General features: G+C 44.3%; 1 protein-coding gene and 1 long non-coding RNA gene across 2 annotated transcripts; one reads left to right on the top strand and one right to left on the bottom strand.

Annotated features, from left to right (window-relative positions):
* Nucleotides 1-462: 462 nt before the first annotated feature.
* Nucleotides 463-17,049, bottom strand: LOC137436775 (ras-related protein Rab-7L1-like). The gene is made up of 4 exons (XM_078769049.1): nucleotides 16,982-17,049; nucleotides 13,349-13,530; nucleotides 6,197-6,318; nucleotides 463-3,123 (listed from the first exon to the last, which is right to left on the bottom strand). Exons 2-4 carry the CDS (start codon nucleotides 13,514-13,516, stop codon nucleotides 3,015-3,017), a joined length of 399 nt encoding a protein of 132 aa, XP_078625175.1. The 5' UTR covers nucleotides 13,517-13,530; nucleotides 16,982-17,049; the 3' UTR covers nucleotides 463-3,014.
* Nucleotides 907-11,261, top strand: LOC137436772 (uncharacterized). Its single transcript, XR_010986361.2, has 3 exons — nucleotides 907-1,033; nucleotides 5,310-5,387; nucleotides 10,218-11,261. It is a non-coding gene; the product is annotated as an uncharacterized LOC137436772 (long non-coding RNA).
* Nucleotides 17,050-17,728: the final 679 nt, after the last annotated feature.

Below are 17,728 nucleotides of genomic sequence, written 5' to 3'. Positions count from 1 at the left end.
TAAAACGTCGGTGACATCATGGGAAACGGAAGTGGCGGTTGGTTTTGAGAGTGGGAGGAGCTGAGCGGGCATGGGGTTTGGAGGCCTAATGGGAGTGCTGTGCTGTGTTACTAAAATTCTGATTAAACCGTTGATGTTACAAGCAAGTACGTTTCACGTGATTGCCGGATACACCAGGCTGCGTGGGCAGATAACTATGAACCCGACATATCGATAAAAAGACCACGGACGCCGTCGACGACACTCGCCTCTGGCCGGATCTTCATGCCCAGGGTTGGTTTACCAACCTGTGAGATAAATAAAGCAGATGCTGAACCATGCCGGTGACTACGCAGCGGTTACTTAATTGGCTGAGTGAACCAATGCCACTTGCCGCTCTCTATGGGCTACCAGACACTTATGTACTCGGATCAATAGTCCCAGGGACGCTATTCCAGAACAAACTCAACCAGGATAAGTCAATACACAAATCAACACTTTTAATCAAATTATTACAAACAGGGAATTGGTGAAAAGAGCGGGAAATGACGGGAGGAACGGCAAAGGAGACATTCAAAGAGAGAAATGGCAAGAAAAATCAGGCATGGGCATCGCAAACAATTCACGGATATCTACAGGTAGGCTATATATACACCTTTTCCCTACCCCCGCCATGAACGTTCCTCTCTAGGCAACTTAGAACAATCACTCGGCTCCTTTACACTACTTCGATCCAGACACCCGAGGAAAAACACCAATAGTTTGGGTAGGGCAGTAAAGAAATGTAGAGTGTGAAAGAGAAACGTTGGGGACCGCTACGCACCTCGGTCACATCCTCAACACCTTCCCTCAAGGTTATTGGCTCACGGCTTTATGGTTCAGTTTGCTTCCCTCTCGTGGCCCCTTCGTGCTCCCTTCGCTCCAGCGCCCGGCAAGGGGAAGCTTGGGAGGCCCATTCGCCCAACCTGGTGACCTGTGTGGCTCCGGGAAATCTCGTATCGACTCATGAGGGGAGAAGGCGTTCCAGAGGCAACGTAGTAATGGGATGCTGAAGGTGAGCCAGGTCCGCGAGGGTGTCAGTAAATGTAAAGCCGTGAAAAGTCCGGAGAACAAAGCGAATAAGAAGTGTTATTGTCTGTGCGAAAATGCGCGTATGGAAAATGTAATTGGTGGAGATGTGTGAGGTGTGGAGGAATAAATGAAAGTGATTGGAATTGAGATAAAATGAGCATATTGAAAGATAAAAAAGCTCCGTTGATGTCAAGCAGACCGCGCAATGAACTTGCCAAGGCAAAGAGTTTAAATATAGAGGCGCCAGACTGCTTACACGCTGCTTACATGGTCAACTGCTTAGATGCCGAACCGCCCAACTCCTTACACGCTGAACCACCCGACTGCTTACACGCTGAACCGCACGACTGCTTACATGCTGAACCGCACGACTGCTTACATGCTGAACCGCACGCTGCTTACACGCTGAACCGCCCAACTGCTTACACGCTGAACCACACGACTGCTTACACGCTGAACCGCCGACTACTTACACGCTCATCGCCCGACTGTTTACACGCTTATTTCGCTCTTTCACGAGCCTCGATCTTGTATACAAAAAAACAAAAAACAAACAAACAAAAAAAACTGCCTGACTGCTTGCACGCTTAACCGCCAGACTGCTTACATGCTGAACCGCCCAACTGTTTACACGCTGAAGCGCCCAACTGTTTACACACTGAATAGCCCAAACTGCTTACACGTTGAATCACCCAACTGCTTACACGCTGAACCACCCAACTGCTTACACTCTGAACCGCCCAACTGTTTACACACTGAACCGCCAGACTGCTTACATGCCGAACCGCCCAACTGCTTACACTCTGAACAGCCCAAACTGCTTACACTCTGAATTACCCAACTGATTACACACTGAATAACCCGATTGCTTACACACCGATCCGCCAGAGTGCTTACACGCTGAACCGCCAGGCGGCTTACACGCTGAACAGCCAAACTGCTTACACCCTGAACCACCCACATGCTTACACACAACCGTACGACTGCTTACACACTGAACCGCCTGACTTTTCTGAAATTTTGCTCCCCGTGTGGAAGGGTTGGGTACTCGGAGATTGTTGTCCCCCGTCGCACCGCGGAGCGAAAGGGGGACTATGGTTTTCCCCTCCGTCCATGTGTGCGTCCGTGCGTGCGTGCGTACGTACGTACGTGCACTGCAATATCTTTATAAAAGTAAGCGAAGGACCGAATTCTAATTTGGTGTGTGGGTGCAACTAGGCATATGGAAGAACCCTATTGAAAATTAGGTCGCCACGTCAAAATCCAAGATGGCTGTCACCATATCTAAACCTTGTGAGCGGAATATCTTGAAAAATAAATGAACTACTAACTTGTAATCCGGTGTGTGGGTGTATCGAGGCATAAGGAAGAACGCTATTGAAAATTGGGTCGCCACGTCAAAATCCAAGATGGCCGCCTTGCGTCTTCCACTTTGTCAACTAACATCACTTCACCGACGGGGACCTAGGCGTAACGCTTGTTTTCAAGGTATTTGAGAAAAGGAAACGCAGAGAGGGTGAAAAGAACAGAACATTGTACTCACACTCTCAACGTATGTTTATCCCATGTGTACAATCTAACTTAATTGCAAAACAAAATACTAACATATAAATGCCTCTAACTTTACATGTTTGTGCATTTACCTTTACATGTACCTGTACCTGTCTGAGAGGTGCACGACATCCTCTTTCGTGCTCACAACCAATATTTTTATGTTGATACCATATAACATTTTCAGAGTATTCGACTTCGACACCAGGTGTCATTTTGTACATCATTGCCAGAAAATAATAGACTCCTGAGTACAATAAAACAATCATGTGGTGTATGTAATTTGCTATTACAATTCGAGACCGAAACTTGTGAATTCTTTATGATAAATGATCTGCACAATAGCGTCACAAACACTTTCTACAGGAGTAGCAGCTCAGGTTTCAGCAGCTCAGGTTTCAGCAGCTCAGGTTTCAGCAACAACTCCGTGGTTTTGTTTCTTGAGACAGGAATTTCGTACAACTCTCTTCTCGACAAGACATCTGCAGATCCTCCCATGTCATCATGTTTTGCACCAGGATCCTGCACACAATGCAACACTTATTTTTAAGATTGCCCAACACCTTTCTGCATGGGGAGCATCTGCCGATTTCAAAGCAAGTCTGAAACGGCCTTTGACCCACCTGTCTGGACAAACACCTTGTCAGTTAAACAGCACAATTGTTCACAAAATTTTCAGTCACTTTTGTGAAATTAGACTCAAATTTCTTTAAACATGACGAGACATATTTAACATAGTAGCCTCCTAACTTAGTAATTATTTACTTTCCACTGAAATAGATGGAGAGGCTGCACATGGCCAAACGCTATTTACTGCTGCACAGGTCGCACACTGCTAGGCCAAATGTAAGAATGCGATTTGACTGAACAGCATTGCACTTGTTGATGTTTAACTTTCAAAAGGGTGAATAGGAGGAGGATGGATGGGACTGAGGGACGAGATTGGTGCGCAGATGGGCTGAATGGTAGGATTGGGAAATAGCCAGCTAAAATGGGCACAACACCTCCTGAATCCCTAGTGTCTCTCCCAGGCAATTGTCTCCTCCAATTCCATAGGCCCGAACCCCGCCCTTGTGGTACAGTTGCACTTTACACGGATAACTCAATTTCTCACTGCCATTGTTCTGATCTCACTCATCCCAACCCCGGGAGTACCTATAGCGGTGACTTCCCCTCCACTCCCACGTCTTGTTTGTCTGTGTGTTGTACCATCCTCCTAACAGTGACGACTCCATCTCTCATCTCTCTCTGAGACAACATGGACCCAACTCTCTCTCTTCCTCGTATATGGTGATTTTGATAGTCACCATACAACTTGGCTGGGTGTTGGTACCTCTGTCACCAGCCATGGCACTTCCATCTAAATTCTAAAGCCGTCTGTGACCCCATGGGACTGATTCAATCTGTGAACGTTCTGACCCAGATTTATCCCAATGGCAAATCCTCCCTTCTAGACTTTGTGATGCCAAATATCCCCACAAATGTCTCCTGCTCTTCTGGTCCATTTTGGTTCACCTGTCCATATGCTTGTGAGAGCTAACATATCTCTGGATATTCTTAAAGAACCGCCTCAACACCAACGAGTTTGGCAGTTCACTCGGGCAGATTTGCAGGGACTGCAAGGAACCGTCTCACTTCAGGACTGGTCTCCTCTCTCTACTGCCCCTGATATTAATTCAACCTGAGAAGTCTTCCACAGAAACCTGCTCTCTTTTATGCACAGATTCATCCCATCTCAGCTTTAGTTATCCTACCATTTTCCCCACTCATGATTCCCTGAATCCTGGTGCGAGGCAGTTGCTTTGAAACAGCTTCCCTTCTCTTCATGGAAGGAAAATCCACCGAAGGAAATCTCAGGTCATTCCACAAAGCCCGCAACAAGTGTGTGTCCCCTCTCAGGAGAGCCGGAAAACATCTGTCCAACCTCAAGATTGAACTTTCAAACTTGTCTCCTTCCTTTAAAACCTGGTGGCACCTTGTTAATTCTGTCTCTGGAGTATGCTCCTCTTCCATCCCTTCCGTCACTTCAAATAGCACCACTGCGTTTGCTTCCAAATAATTTGTCCCCAACCCTGAGCCAGTCGCTAACCCCCGCTCAAGCAGGGAAAATGGCCTTAAAATGCCTGTTGTTGTTGTTGTTGTTGTTGTTGTGCCTGAGCCAGTCACACCCAACTGCTTCTGCACTCTGTGTCTTTTGCACCTGAGAAGGTGGAAACGTTTCTGGCAAACCTCGACTCTGATTCTGCAATCGGACCAAGCGGCACTTACTCACAGGTCCTAAAAACCTGTTGTGCTGCTCTTGCACGTCTCTCTGGTCTTTTCGCCCTCCACAAAATGTACCAGGGCTGTGTAAAGGGGTCGCAAAGTGCTGGGAATGTGGCAATTGACAATCTAGTGGTTTTCCATCACACCTAAGGACTGTGGACTGCATGTAATGGAAGCAGACCGGCTTCCCTCCCAATCACTGCAAACCAGTGAGCCTGGCTCGTTACCTCATGACCCAATCTGTACACACTACAGGGGTCCACCCTGCCTCACCAGAACTAATAAAAGGGAGGGTTGGGTGGTGGGCATGTGTTGGGGAATGGTGCTTCGTGGTTGGTGCTTTGGGAAAGCTCTCTGCGGGTAAATCACTGTATTGTCATAATCATCGCCATCCCTGGCTGATTGCTGACTGCATGTCATGGTTGCTGCCTTGTCCTTCGCAGTTCAGTGGTATCTGGAGAGGGACGCAGGGCAAGGGTGAACCGGACCCACCGTGTCGCCACCCTCGCCAAGCGGAACAGGTTCTCTCTCATTTGTCTTATCCTCTTGATCTGTCCATCTTGTGTCCCCCTGAGCCCCACCCAGAGTGAATGCACTAAGTTTAATCATCAAGTCCGTCGAGGTACCAATGGCGTGTTGGGTTAATTTTAAGTCATTCGGTCACTGTTTGATTCACCGCGTGTGTGATTGTGCTCTCCTCCATTCTCCCTTGCCTCATTTGTTTGTTAATAAAGTCCATATTGGTGAGAACCTGTTTTGTGGATACGGGGGAGGGGGGAGGGGGGAGGGGGAAGGGTGGAGGGATGCAAACTCCTATCACAGTAGTAAATTGTTAAACTTGTCTTGTCCGCAGTAGTTTAAGGTGCCATTTAAAAGCAAGCCACCTACAGGCTCCGCTCAGCTTATTCCTGTCGGCAGATTCGCCACGATAGCATGGCTCTTAAACCACAAGTTACTGGCTGAGGTGGTGACTTCTCATCTCCTACCTGCCCGGTGGCGATTCCTCGGTGTAGTTAGAATCTATTGACAGAAATAATATCTTTTCATTTATTTTAGACTCCACTGTATTTCATTGTGCTCCATATCAATCAGCTTGTCTTTTTTACTCCGCATGCATGTCTCCAAAAGCAGGTTTTTTTGGTATATTTTTGAAAAGTTGGAGTAAGTTTCAAGATCACTTTTCGATTTTGTCTCGACTGGCGAGGTCCATGGAATGCAAACAAACTTGACTCACTCTTTTGTTTTTTTCCAGGAAAAGTCAAAAGGCTATTGGTTGCTATAACTTTAATACAGTGCATCCACTGGGAGGGGATATTCAAATGGAACATACGTCATGGATTCCGAGATATTCTTGTTCTTCTTAACAGAAACAACCTTCCACGCTAGGAAGCCATGTTCATCGGAGAATCGTTCTATATCACCTTGGGTAACAGCAGGTCGTCGCAGGTCACACTGAAAAAGGAAAACACAACTTGCATATTCGGTAGAAAAGGGTAAATTTGCAACATGTAAGTAAGAACAAATATGTTACACGCTAGGAGTAAAAAAAAATAGCTGTTCATTCTAGCAAAGAAGTAACGGTCTGTGTTGGTGGCACTGGAGATTACAAATACAACAATAAGATGGTTATAGTCCGGCAGCTAAGCTAAATATAGCATAACAATTGTGCATTTTGTGAGGAAAGCACCAAATTTGGCACACTAGTAGACTATCATATTATGAAAAGATCTGGATATTGGGCCATCTCAGATTCAGAGATTTGATTTTTGCAAAATTTGCAGATTTTGCAGATTATGCAAGCTGAGATTGCAACGCCAGGGACGGCCGACTCCTTCCTGCGAGCTGCCCACGTCACCCGCACAAGAAGAGCTCATCAAATCACTGCAGCGGCACTGCACATCCTGCAACACCGTGCGTATGAACGCCACTGTATGACATATGCTGATGATGCAGAAGACCTGCCTGAGTTCGAAGACTGGTATCACCAGAGAGGAGAAGACATTCCCAACTTTCAGTACTGGGCAACTGTGCTGGAACTAGAGATGTTGGTACTGGTCTACGTGCGTTCTCTGCGGCAGGCTTCATTCACGACGTACCTTGATGCCCTGACGGAACTGGTCCCATGGTTCCATGCCTTAGACCACACACACTATGCCAGGTGGGTCCCTGTTCACCTGAGGGACATGGTTGCACTCCCAATGAAGCACCCAGATGTAGCCAGAGAATTCAGGGCTGGCAACTTCACTGTACAGAAGACGAAGAAGGTGTTCTCTTCGATCCCAATCGACCAGGCGCATGAACAAAATAACGCCTGCATCAAAGGAGATGGTGGAGCAGTCGGCCTCACTGACAACCCAAGTGCCCTGCGGCGTTGGATGATTGCCGGGCCAGAAGTTGCCAGGGCCATAGAAGAGTTCCAAGATGGCCATCAACACTGGGGGAGGCGAGAGGACACACGTCATTACGACCAGACACCAAGTGTGCAGACCTCTTTCGCCAAGGATGTCCGCGCCCTTGTCAGCATCATAGAAGAGCTTGGCAACCCCTTTGAGGAAGAGAGCATGGATCTGGTTGTCCTTGACACAAAGGAAATTGCAGGTCCTGCTGCAGTTGAGACTGTCAGGAATGTGAAGAAGATTGGCCAAGAGCAGTTCCAGGCTTTCACCAGAGAATGCCTGGTGGAAAGGACCAAGCCAATTGATGATGCAATTCGTCTGAACAAGCTGAAGGTGTCATTTTGGAAAATGGCTGCCACAGCCATCAGGGGCTGAATTTGAGATGGCCCAATATCCAAATCCGTTCATAATAGGATAGTCTACTAGTGTGCCAAATTTGGTGCTTTCCTCACAAAATGCACAATTGTTATGCTAAGTTGCCCCACTATTATATCCACCGTAAAATGTCACAACGCTAACGTTTCGGGCCTTGTTCTCTTTTCCTCCGACAAAGAGTAAGGCCTGAAATGTTAGCATATTGTGATCTTTTACAGCAGATACCCTTCGCCATTTTATTCTAGTGTTTTTACAATCTAGGACGTTTGATATTGTGGAACTATTTAATCTATTGATTTTGTACATAGTATGTGCACGGGTAGAATTTTATAAAACTAGCTTTTTTTAAGATATAAAATGGGAGCACACTTGTATGGATTCTAGATTGTCCGGATCCTACTGTTCCAAGTTCTCCAAGCATATGGCATCACTGAGTTGATGGTTAAGGCCATACAAATCATATATGAAGACCCCTCTACAGTGGTACTTACTCCTGATGGAGAAACTGCAACTTTCCAAATTGACGATGGAGTTCTTCAAACCACCTGCTCACTCCTTACCTGTTTACCATTACCTTGGAATGTGCCTTAAGAACTGTGATGGAAGACTGGGATGGTTTAAATATTTATCGGTGTGGAAGCCGCAGAAATCCAGCCCAGAACATCATTTTTGACCTGGACTTTGCTAATGATGTATCACCCCTCTCTGCATGTTACACAAAGCTGAACTTCTACTTCACAAGGTTGAATCTGTTGCTAAATCTATTGAGTTGGTGCTCATTGCAGAAGACTGAAGAAACCATAAATATCCACGAACCTCAGCATTTACATCAATACGCAGCACAACTTAGAAGGCACAAAATGTCACGCTTGGGGAACAGTTAACGCCCACAACAAAGTTTGGAGAGCTCCAGTCCACAGACAGAGTAAGCTATTTTCAAAACTACTGTTGAGTCGATCCTTCTCTGCAGGTGTGAATCCTGGACCCTGACCCAAGCACTGGAGAAATAATTGGACGGTACCTGAACTCGATTGCTTTGCTAAATCCTGAAAGTTTATTGGCGAGAGTATATCACCAACAGAGATTTGTATGGTTCTCTTCCCCATGTCTCTGCTATTGTGAGGCAACGCCACTTTTTCCTTGCTGGTCATGTGATACACGATGGAGAAACAGCAAAGCGGGTCATACTCTGGGGGCCCGAGGAATCTTGGAGAAGGGGGCTTCCTCAGTAGTAGGGGAATGTTGGTTCTAGAGCCTCTAGAGCCAATGTTGCCTCACACCTAGCTCGTCTTCACGCTGTTGAAACCAAAGCGTTCAGAATCATTGGAATCTCCCGCGATGAAGCTAACTCCAAGGGCCTTTCACTCACTCACCGCAGGCAGGTTGGTGGTCTTTCAGTCTTCTACAGGCTCCTCTCCGGCCTTGTCCCCCCCCCCCCCAGCTCTCTCTGGGCTCTGTCCCCCAAATATTCCTACAGGTCGCACAAGATCTGTCTGCAACCCTCTTATGGTTAAATTGCCAAAATCAAGACTCTGCTCACCTTCACTCCTTCATTCCTCTTTTCTCCCACCTCTGGAACAAACTCCCTCACTCTCTTCAATCCCACTCCTCCCTCCAGGTCATTAAAACGGCTGTTCACCACCATCTCTTATCTTCCCCCATCCAAAACCTTGATCTTTTCTACCCCCGCTAATTTCACCCCAAATCCACTTTTTTGAAATACCAACTTCTTTCCTGGAAGTCCTTGGTGTCCTTGTGTTTTATACTTCTCCCTTCCCACGCCTCCTCCCCCCAAGCCCTCTCCCTCCCACACATCTCCTGATGTCCCTGCTCTCAAATGTTGTGTTTGTGTGCTTCCCCTTCTCTCCCCATCTTGTCTACCGCTCCCTCTTTTTATATATTTTGTTTCCTTTTGATTTGTTTGTGTGATAAATGTTTGCTCTTTCACGAGCCTCGATTCTGTATACAAAAAAAAAAAAAAAAAAAAAAATAGCAAGTACTCATCAGACACTCACCGACGCTTGTTGTCGCTCACTAACGTTTGTTCCCTGCCAAGCCCTTTCTCGAAAAACAACATTCCCCTACTGCTTGGGGGGCGGGGGGTGTTGATTATTACTGATGCGATGACAAAGTTGGTCTTTCACATTGTTCACACCATTCTCTAATCCATACTGATACCTTTACATCTGTTTGTGAGAGGGAGACCGACCGTACTCTAATCTCTGTATCATACTTTACATTAAAGTAATATAGAGAGCCAATGAATATCTTTGTTCTATTTTAGGAAATAACTTGATTTTCTTATGACACCCATCACCATCGAATGTATTGATAAATAGTAAATTAAATATTAAACAGATAAAAATTAAAAACAAATAAATTACATCGATAAAATAGATAATAAATATTGAACCAGTTTCGGCAGTCGTTAGACCAGGGTATGGATTAAGCAACGGTATTTGAAAGTGGTATCCAACATCAGCTCACCACATAATGAGCGGTTATTGTAATGCGTCATAGGCCTTGTGAAACTCATTCACAAAATCAGGTGGTTGCTTTGGTGGGTGATCTTTCCGACAGGAATGTATCGTGGGACGAATATTGTTCACGGCCAACAATTATTAGAGCTTTCAGTTGGTGCATTGAAACGTCCAGGATGGTCTTCGATGGGAGGTTTGTTTCCTCTAATGACCAATCTCACCTCATGTGATGTTATTTTTTCCATGTTTGTCTTAAATTGTTGGATGTTGAAATTTTGCCGGTAGTGGATTTCTTGAATGTCAAAGACTATGCCAGACCGGAGTTCAGAAATTATGTCGCAACGTCGCTCTTTTTGTGCCTGATGATCATCAATGAAGTTAACTTCAAGAAACTCAGCCTCCATGTCACTCACATGTTGCATACCTCCAATCCGATGGTACACCTGGCCTCTAATTTTGAATGTTCACCAATCTTGACATATTTCTCCTGTGCCACATGATGTCATTTGGAAGCAGCAGTTGTACTTTCTAATATTATCGAGGAAGTAGGCATCTGTCATCAGCTGGTGCAATGCTCTTATGGTTTAGATAGAAGATCTAATATTTGCTTTTTCTCCACTACAACACAGTCTGCCTCACCTTTCCATTTTTACCTCCGCCACCAAAGGGGGATGGAGGTGATGTTTTCACACCTGTATGTCTGTTTGTTTGTTTGTGAACAAGACATCTCAAAAAGTTGTCGACGGATTTGGATGAAATTTGGCAGAAAGGTATTGTATGTGACAAGGACGAAATAATTACATTTTGGTGAAGATCCGGATTCGGATCCCGCTACTAGAATTTTAAAAGTGATTCTTCAACATTGGTAGATAGGGCCAAAACGATACATAGCAGGATATCTCAAAAAGTTATGGATGGATTTGGAGGAAACTTGGTGGACCGGTTGCGTGTGTGACAAGGAAGAAACGATTTAATTTTGGTGAAGATCTGGATCCGGCTAGTGTAATTTTTAAGTGATTCTTCACCATTGGTAGATAGGACCAAAAACGATATATAGCAGGATATCTCAAAAAGTTGTGGACGGATGATTTTTATTAAATGTGATTCTGTATTGTGATTTTCTGCTCTACTCTGGGATACAAAACGTAAACTAATCACCTGGTGGAGGTATGCTGTCTACGGAGTGCCGTTCTAGTAATAACTGAAAATGCTTGCACACTTTATCCATTTGACCAATATCCAAAGATGAAGGATCAAAGAATGGGTCATAATCAAATGCTAAACCATCGAGCTGATGATGGTTTGTTTTGGACTCCTGATGATCCAGCAAATTGAGCTTGCAGTCGCTCTTTTGTTACCTCTGGATGTTCAATTTCAATACGAGTTCATGCTCGTTGGTCAAAGATCATGCAACCAATCTTGTCTTTCCTCGGGCTCTTCATTTGAACCAAAAGTTCTCTCTCTTTGACTTTAGGCATCCAATCCGTGCACCTCCCTGTGACTTGTATTTATTATTATAAAAAAACGCTTCTGTACACCGCCCTTGAGACTCGGTTTGCAACTCACCGTTTACAATTCCAAAAGAAGAGACATAATTACTCTTTTATGGAAAATGTTTCTCGAGTTTGTTTTATCCTCAAAAATAGACCCTAGTGAACACACATTCGTGTTAAAAGATTGGCCTTTAAAACCTACCCTTATGAAGGGGGACAGTCAAACACACAAACTGACATTCTGTTTTATATGGTAAATAATCGCACCGCACCAATGTGTGTGCCCGGTGTCTTAGGAATTATTTTGAAAAAACAAAAATTCCCACGTAAAACGATGGAGTGACTGACCGTGCAGCGAGTCGCCGGTGCAGTGTGTTTCGGCTAGTTTTAAATTTCCATTCAGCAAAATATAACATTCCCCTTTTATCGTACTGTTTCAGAAGAAGATTAGCCATCACTTTGCTGATGGATTTAAACAAAACATGGCATGTTATACCCCACAAACACTCTGCTCTATACACTCCATCATTTGCCCGAGGTCATCTTCCATCTGCTACGAAGTCAGCGGACATCATCTTCATCCACCATCCTTGCTGCTTTGATATGGCGTGAGCAAAAACCACTTCTGCTTCACTGCAAAGGTCAGTGTTAAGTGCGTCTGGTAGTGTAGCAGCATAGCAAACCTGTTGTGCATTTTGTGATACAAGCACCAAATTTGGTACAATAGTAGACTATCATATTATGAAAATATCTGGATATTGGGCCATCTCAGATTCAGAGATTTGATTTTTGCAAGATTTCGATTCGATTGGGATCGAAGAGAACACCTTCTTCGTCTTCTGTACAGTGAAGTTGCCAGCCCTGAATTCTCTGGCTACATCTGGGTGCTTCATTGGGAGTGCAACCGTGTCCCTCAGGTGAACAGGGACCCACCTGGCATAGTGTGTGTGGTCTAAGGCATGGAACCATGGGACCAGTTCCGTCAGGGCATCAAGGTACGTCGTGAATGAAGCCTGCCGCAGAGAACGCACGTAGACCAGTACCAACATCTCTAGTTCCAGCACAGTTGCCCAGTACTGAAAGTTGGGAATGTCTTCTCCTCTCTGGTGACACCAGTCTTCGAACTCAGGCAGGTCTTCTGCATCATCAGCATATGTCCTACAGTGGCGTTCATACGCACGGTGTTGCAGGATGTGCAGTGCCGCTGCAGTGATTTGATGAGCTCTTCTTGTGCGGGTGACGTGGGCAGCTCGTAGGAAGGAGTCGGCCGTCCCTGGCGTTGCAATCTCAGCTTGCAAAATCTGCAAATCTTGCAAAAATCAAATCTCTGAATCTGAGATGGCCCAATATCCAGATCTTTTCATAATATGATAGTCTACTAGTGTGCCAAATTTGGTGCTTGTATCACAAAATGCACAATTCTTTTGAATATTTGGGCTAAGCCGCCCCACTATGGCTTGAAACCCCTGCTTAAAATGAGTGAAATTAAACATTTGGAAAATTTTGTATTATTCTCACTCAGATTTCAACATCACTGTAATGCATATTGTTAAATTGCTTAAACTTTCTTTATTTAAGAAGATCATTTGTAATATTTGAAATACCGGCTACCACCGGGTGGTGCTATATGATGCACATTTACATAGAGAGGGTTGGGGTAAAACTCTGACTTCAAAATGCAATCCTTCATTATTAGTGTTTGGCCTTGCATAGTAAGCTAACTTTCGTGACAGATCACCTTGTTGGCAAGAAGCAGGCAGGGGACAGGTCGGTTCTCTGGAAGCATGGTCTTGCTGTCCATGTCTTGTTTCCAGGATGCAGCATTTTGAAAGGATTTTCGTGATGTGACGTCAAACATAACCACACAGCCTGAAGCCCCCCGGTAGTACATATCTGTAACGCTCATCAGGTTTTCTTGTCCTATATATAATATAAGCAGAAAAGTCTCAAAACAAAACACTACAAATGTTCGTAAATTCTGTGTTGTATTGAATGAACACATTAGATACCAAATACATTTGTGTTTGGTTTTACGGTTTTAGTTCCCTAGTTAAGTGTTTTTTAAGGTAAGAAGTCAATCTAAAGTGTTGCCCAGGTGGTATATATCACGTTATGCTTGTAGAAATACCTCGGGTAAGGTGTTTTGTTTTTTTGTTTTTTTTGGTGAATTTACAACACATTTTTCAGCCAATGGTAGAAAGGTCCAAAACGAGGGGAGGGACACATTCTTGCAAAATGCGGACTTCTCACCTAACAACCGCAACTGAGTGAAAACTAAAACCGATTTCTTAATAACTAGTATACTGCGGACATTCACAGTTACGAGCCGAACTGTCTGCAGGAACAGAGCTCATGCAAGATCTCAGCTGAAGCCAACCCACACTCGTGTTGAGATTCCTTGACAACCTTGTTGGCCACTGCTGAGATCTTTCTCCTTTTGCTAAGAATACTGAGGCAATAGGAGCCTCCCAAGAAGGATTCAAGGAAGCCTTCCTCTTACTCCCAAGACCTCAGCCTCATCCTCTCCAACTTTTCACATCCAAAATGTTCCAGGTTAATGGAACACTCAGATATACCTCCGTATCCCAGCCAAACTATTCCCTCTTTTGTTGAACATCTCCGTGCATCGTTGCATCACCTGCATCTATCCCTCCATGCACATCCACTTTATAGTGTTCCTGTTTCCTGTCCTTTTAACGAGTAGTGGGGGGGGGGGGGGCATAGGGGTGGGAGAAAAGCACCTCCCTTTCTGTCCCTCATAGCTACAATATCCAATATAGCAGATGCTGGTCCAAATAATGGCCCATATTGAACTACTTTGTTCCTAGCAGCACTCTGCCACACATAGACAGCCTCCATGGACAACCGAGCACCCCTATTTTACTTTGATGATGGGTTAACAGCCAAAACATCAGCTTCTCCTTGCTTTATATGGTGGTTAGCATACCTCGGTCAATATCCTGCTGATTTCAACTATTGTTCTACCTGGCTACCACCATAGATTGACATTACCCTTGACCAGCAAGACTAGTTCTTCGTTCAAAAACAAAGAGATATTCAACCATTATTGGCTCCAACCTCGACTCCTTCAAAAGGATCACCGTTACAAATTTCGATTGATTCAAGGTTGCATCCCCAACCAGTTCAAACTGCATGACACCGTCATGGGTTACATTCCTTTCCCTCAATGAGATAGACAGTCCTGGTGAGACACTCAAACAATACATTCTGATCCCAAAATCACCACTTCCCCCCAACTTAGCCAAATTCCCATTTGATACAACCTCCTTGGTCATGATGAGTATCCTCTGCATGAGAAATGAGTGAAGTACCGACACAGTGCTCACTGACTGACCGAAATGTCTGAGTTCTGCCTTCCTTGCTGACATTGTCATTAACTGCAACCTCACTGCCTCATCCCTGCTTCATGCGTGCTACTCTCACGAAAACCAATGGCATTTCTTGCTGAGCTGAAGGCCCTGGACACTCATCCTCGACATCACTTGTGGCACAGAATCTTGCCTATGCCTCCGCTCCAGCCATCTCCTACATCACTAGACTGTCTATAGGGCTTCTTCAAATTAACTAAGTAACACAAGGGTCTGGGAAAACTTCAGCTTCAGAACAAGCACCCCAATCCACCGCCATGCCTAACCCTCTTGCACTGCTGGCTAACAACTCCCCCCTCTACTAGCTGAGGAATGGCAGAAGACTTCAGTCCAAACTGAACAGTACAGGGTGAAGTGGAGAAAACTTTTTTGTACTTTCTCCTTTGTAAATATTGATATGCCAGTATGTTGCATTGTCTGGCCAATGACTAATCAATGGAATGTACCTGTCTATTACAATGAGACTACTGTATTTTGGGTTTACCTTCCTGTTAATGTTGACTTCATATTAGACTCGACGGATTTATGGAAAAAGGCCATGTATAAGCTTCTAGGTGCATTCTTGGGTAAAAGTTGGGAACCTCACTTTTTAACATAATTACGGTATGCTGAATTCGATTAACCCGGTTCCCAAGCCGAGGTTTGACTGTTTGACCTTCTAATTAGCATAAACAAAATGGCTGCCAAATTGCCATTTTTTGGACAATTTCTTTGAACAAGCATTTATATATCATGTAATTACATGCAGCTCTATGTGTTATACGCCAATTGATGCTGTTTTAAACAATCTTCTGAGAAGTTTGCCCACAGCACTGCTACCATTTCACGCATTAACTGGGTGTGACACCACCTCCTATTTTGCAAATCACACCAAACGAACATCATGGAAAGTCTTCAAATAGCACCATAAACTGCTCAAGAACTTGGGCATTGGTGAACTCACAGAGGAGACAATCAAATCTGCAGAAGTGTTCGTCTGCAGAATATATAATGTGCACAGAACAACCTCTGTGATGCAGCACGACATATGTTGTTCTCCAAGACTGGTAAACCAGAAGCAATGTCACCGACAAGTGAAGCTCTTCATTTCCATTTGATGCGAGTACACTATCAAGTCATGGTATGGAGAAATGCTCATTGTGCCATATCTGACCTTCGTGCACCTGTGGAAATGGGATGGAAACGTGGTGATTCAGGACGAGAGCCTATTCTGATGTCACTGAGTCCAATACCAGAAAGTTGCCTCGAGATGATTTGTTGTGCATGCCAGAAGCAATGCAAGACTCGACGCTGCAAATGTCACTATTCATAGTTGAGGTGCACATCAATGTGTGCCTGTCAGCAACAGAGTGATGATCAGACCCCTTGTATGCATTTGATGTAGTTTGGCAAAACAACATGTGTGACATTCCTGAATGTTTGTGCTGCATGGCCATGTATACTTAATTTTAGAATAAATGGTTGAATGAAACATTGTCTTATTAAAACCATTTCCCATTTTATAGTGTCCAATTTCAAAATCAGTTTGAATGTCTCTTTCAATATGTCACCAACCTTAATATAGACGAGACGGATTTATGAAAAAAGGCTATGCATAAGCTTCTAGGTGCATTTTGCGGTAAAAGTTGTAAAGTTAAAGTAAAAGAGCTGCATGTATATACGTGATATATAAATGCTTGTTCAAAGAAATTGTCCAAAAATGGAAATTTGGCGGCCATTTTGTTTATGCTAATTAGAAGGTCAGAAACTCAAACTTCGACTTGGGAACCGGGTGAGTCGAATTCAGTATACTCTAATTATGTTAAAAAGTGAGGTTCCCAACTTTTACCCAGAAATGCACCTAACATTCACATTTCTCAGAAATCTATCTAGTCTATATGTGACTAAAGTAAAGAAGTTGTTTTTGAATCAATTATACTCCATAATTATGACATTTTCCTATATCAAATGCATTTTCAGCCGTGAATAGGGTGAAAACTTACCTGCAACATCCCACAGGTGCAACCTCACTGTCTCTTTCTCTGACCATGACAGCACTTTTGAGGCGAAGTCCACTACAAAAAAAGACACCCATCACAAAATGAGTTGCTTTTCCATAATTAACCATGAAATTGTATTTAATTATGCAATGCATGTATTGCATATCAACCGAGCTTCTCCCTGTACCAATCTAATCGGCCTTGCTCAAGCCCAGGAGGTCGTGTTGCTGTGCATGTCCATAACATCCTCTCCCATCCCGCACACAGCTTGCTTCGTTTTTCACACATTATAATGTGTTTATAAGTGTTGGATTACCCTCCCAGCAGCAGCCATGCTATTACCAATACCCTGACCTCTGATATAAACAACTTTCTTATGGTTTTGTATATCGATGGTATCATAACTCGCTCTGTCAAACATAAATCGACTCAGATTATTCTGCCATTGCAATGCACACAATGCAATGAAAAAGAATAAAACACATTCTTTGGAAGAGGAAATTTCCAAATTGACTGTAGGACTTATTCTTCTGCTCCTCCTCCTCCTCCTCCTCCCCCCCCTCCTCCTCTTCCCTTTATAAGGGATGAGGTCCAATGGTACCAAGCTTCTGCCCTGCCTTGACCACAATACTCATCCACTCCCCTTTGTCTTCAGCCACTTTCTCCATTCCCCAACCACCCCCAACTTACTGATATCCCTCTTCACACAACCCTCCCATCTCAACCACGGTCTACCTATTTTCCTCCTAC

Source organism: Myxine glutinosa, unplaced genomic scaffold (assembly GCF_964187855.1).
Source record: "Myxine glutinosa unplaced genomic scaffold, kmMyxGlut1.1 SCAFFOLD_1017, whole genome shotgun sequence".
NCBI lineage: Eukaryota > Metazoa > Chordata > Myxini > Myxiniformes > Myxinidae > Myxine > Myxine glutinosa.
Note: the sequence above shows the minus strand (reverse complement) of the source record. Positions and strands in the feature narration are given on the sequence as shown.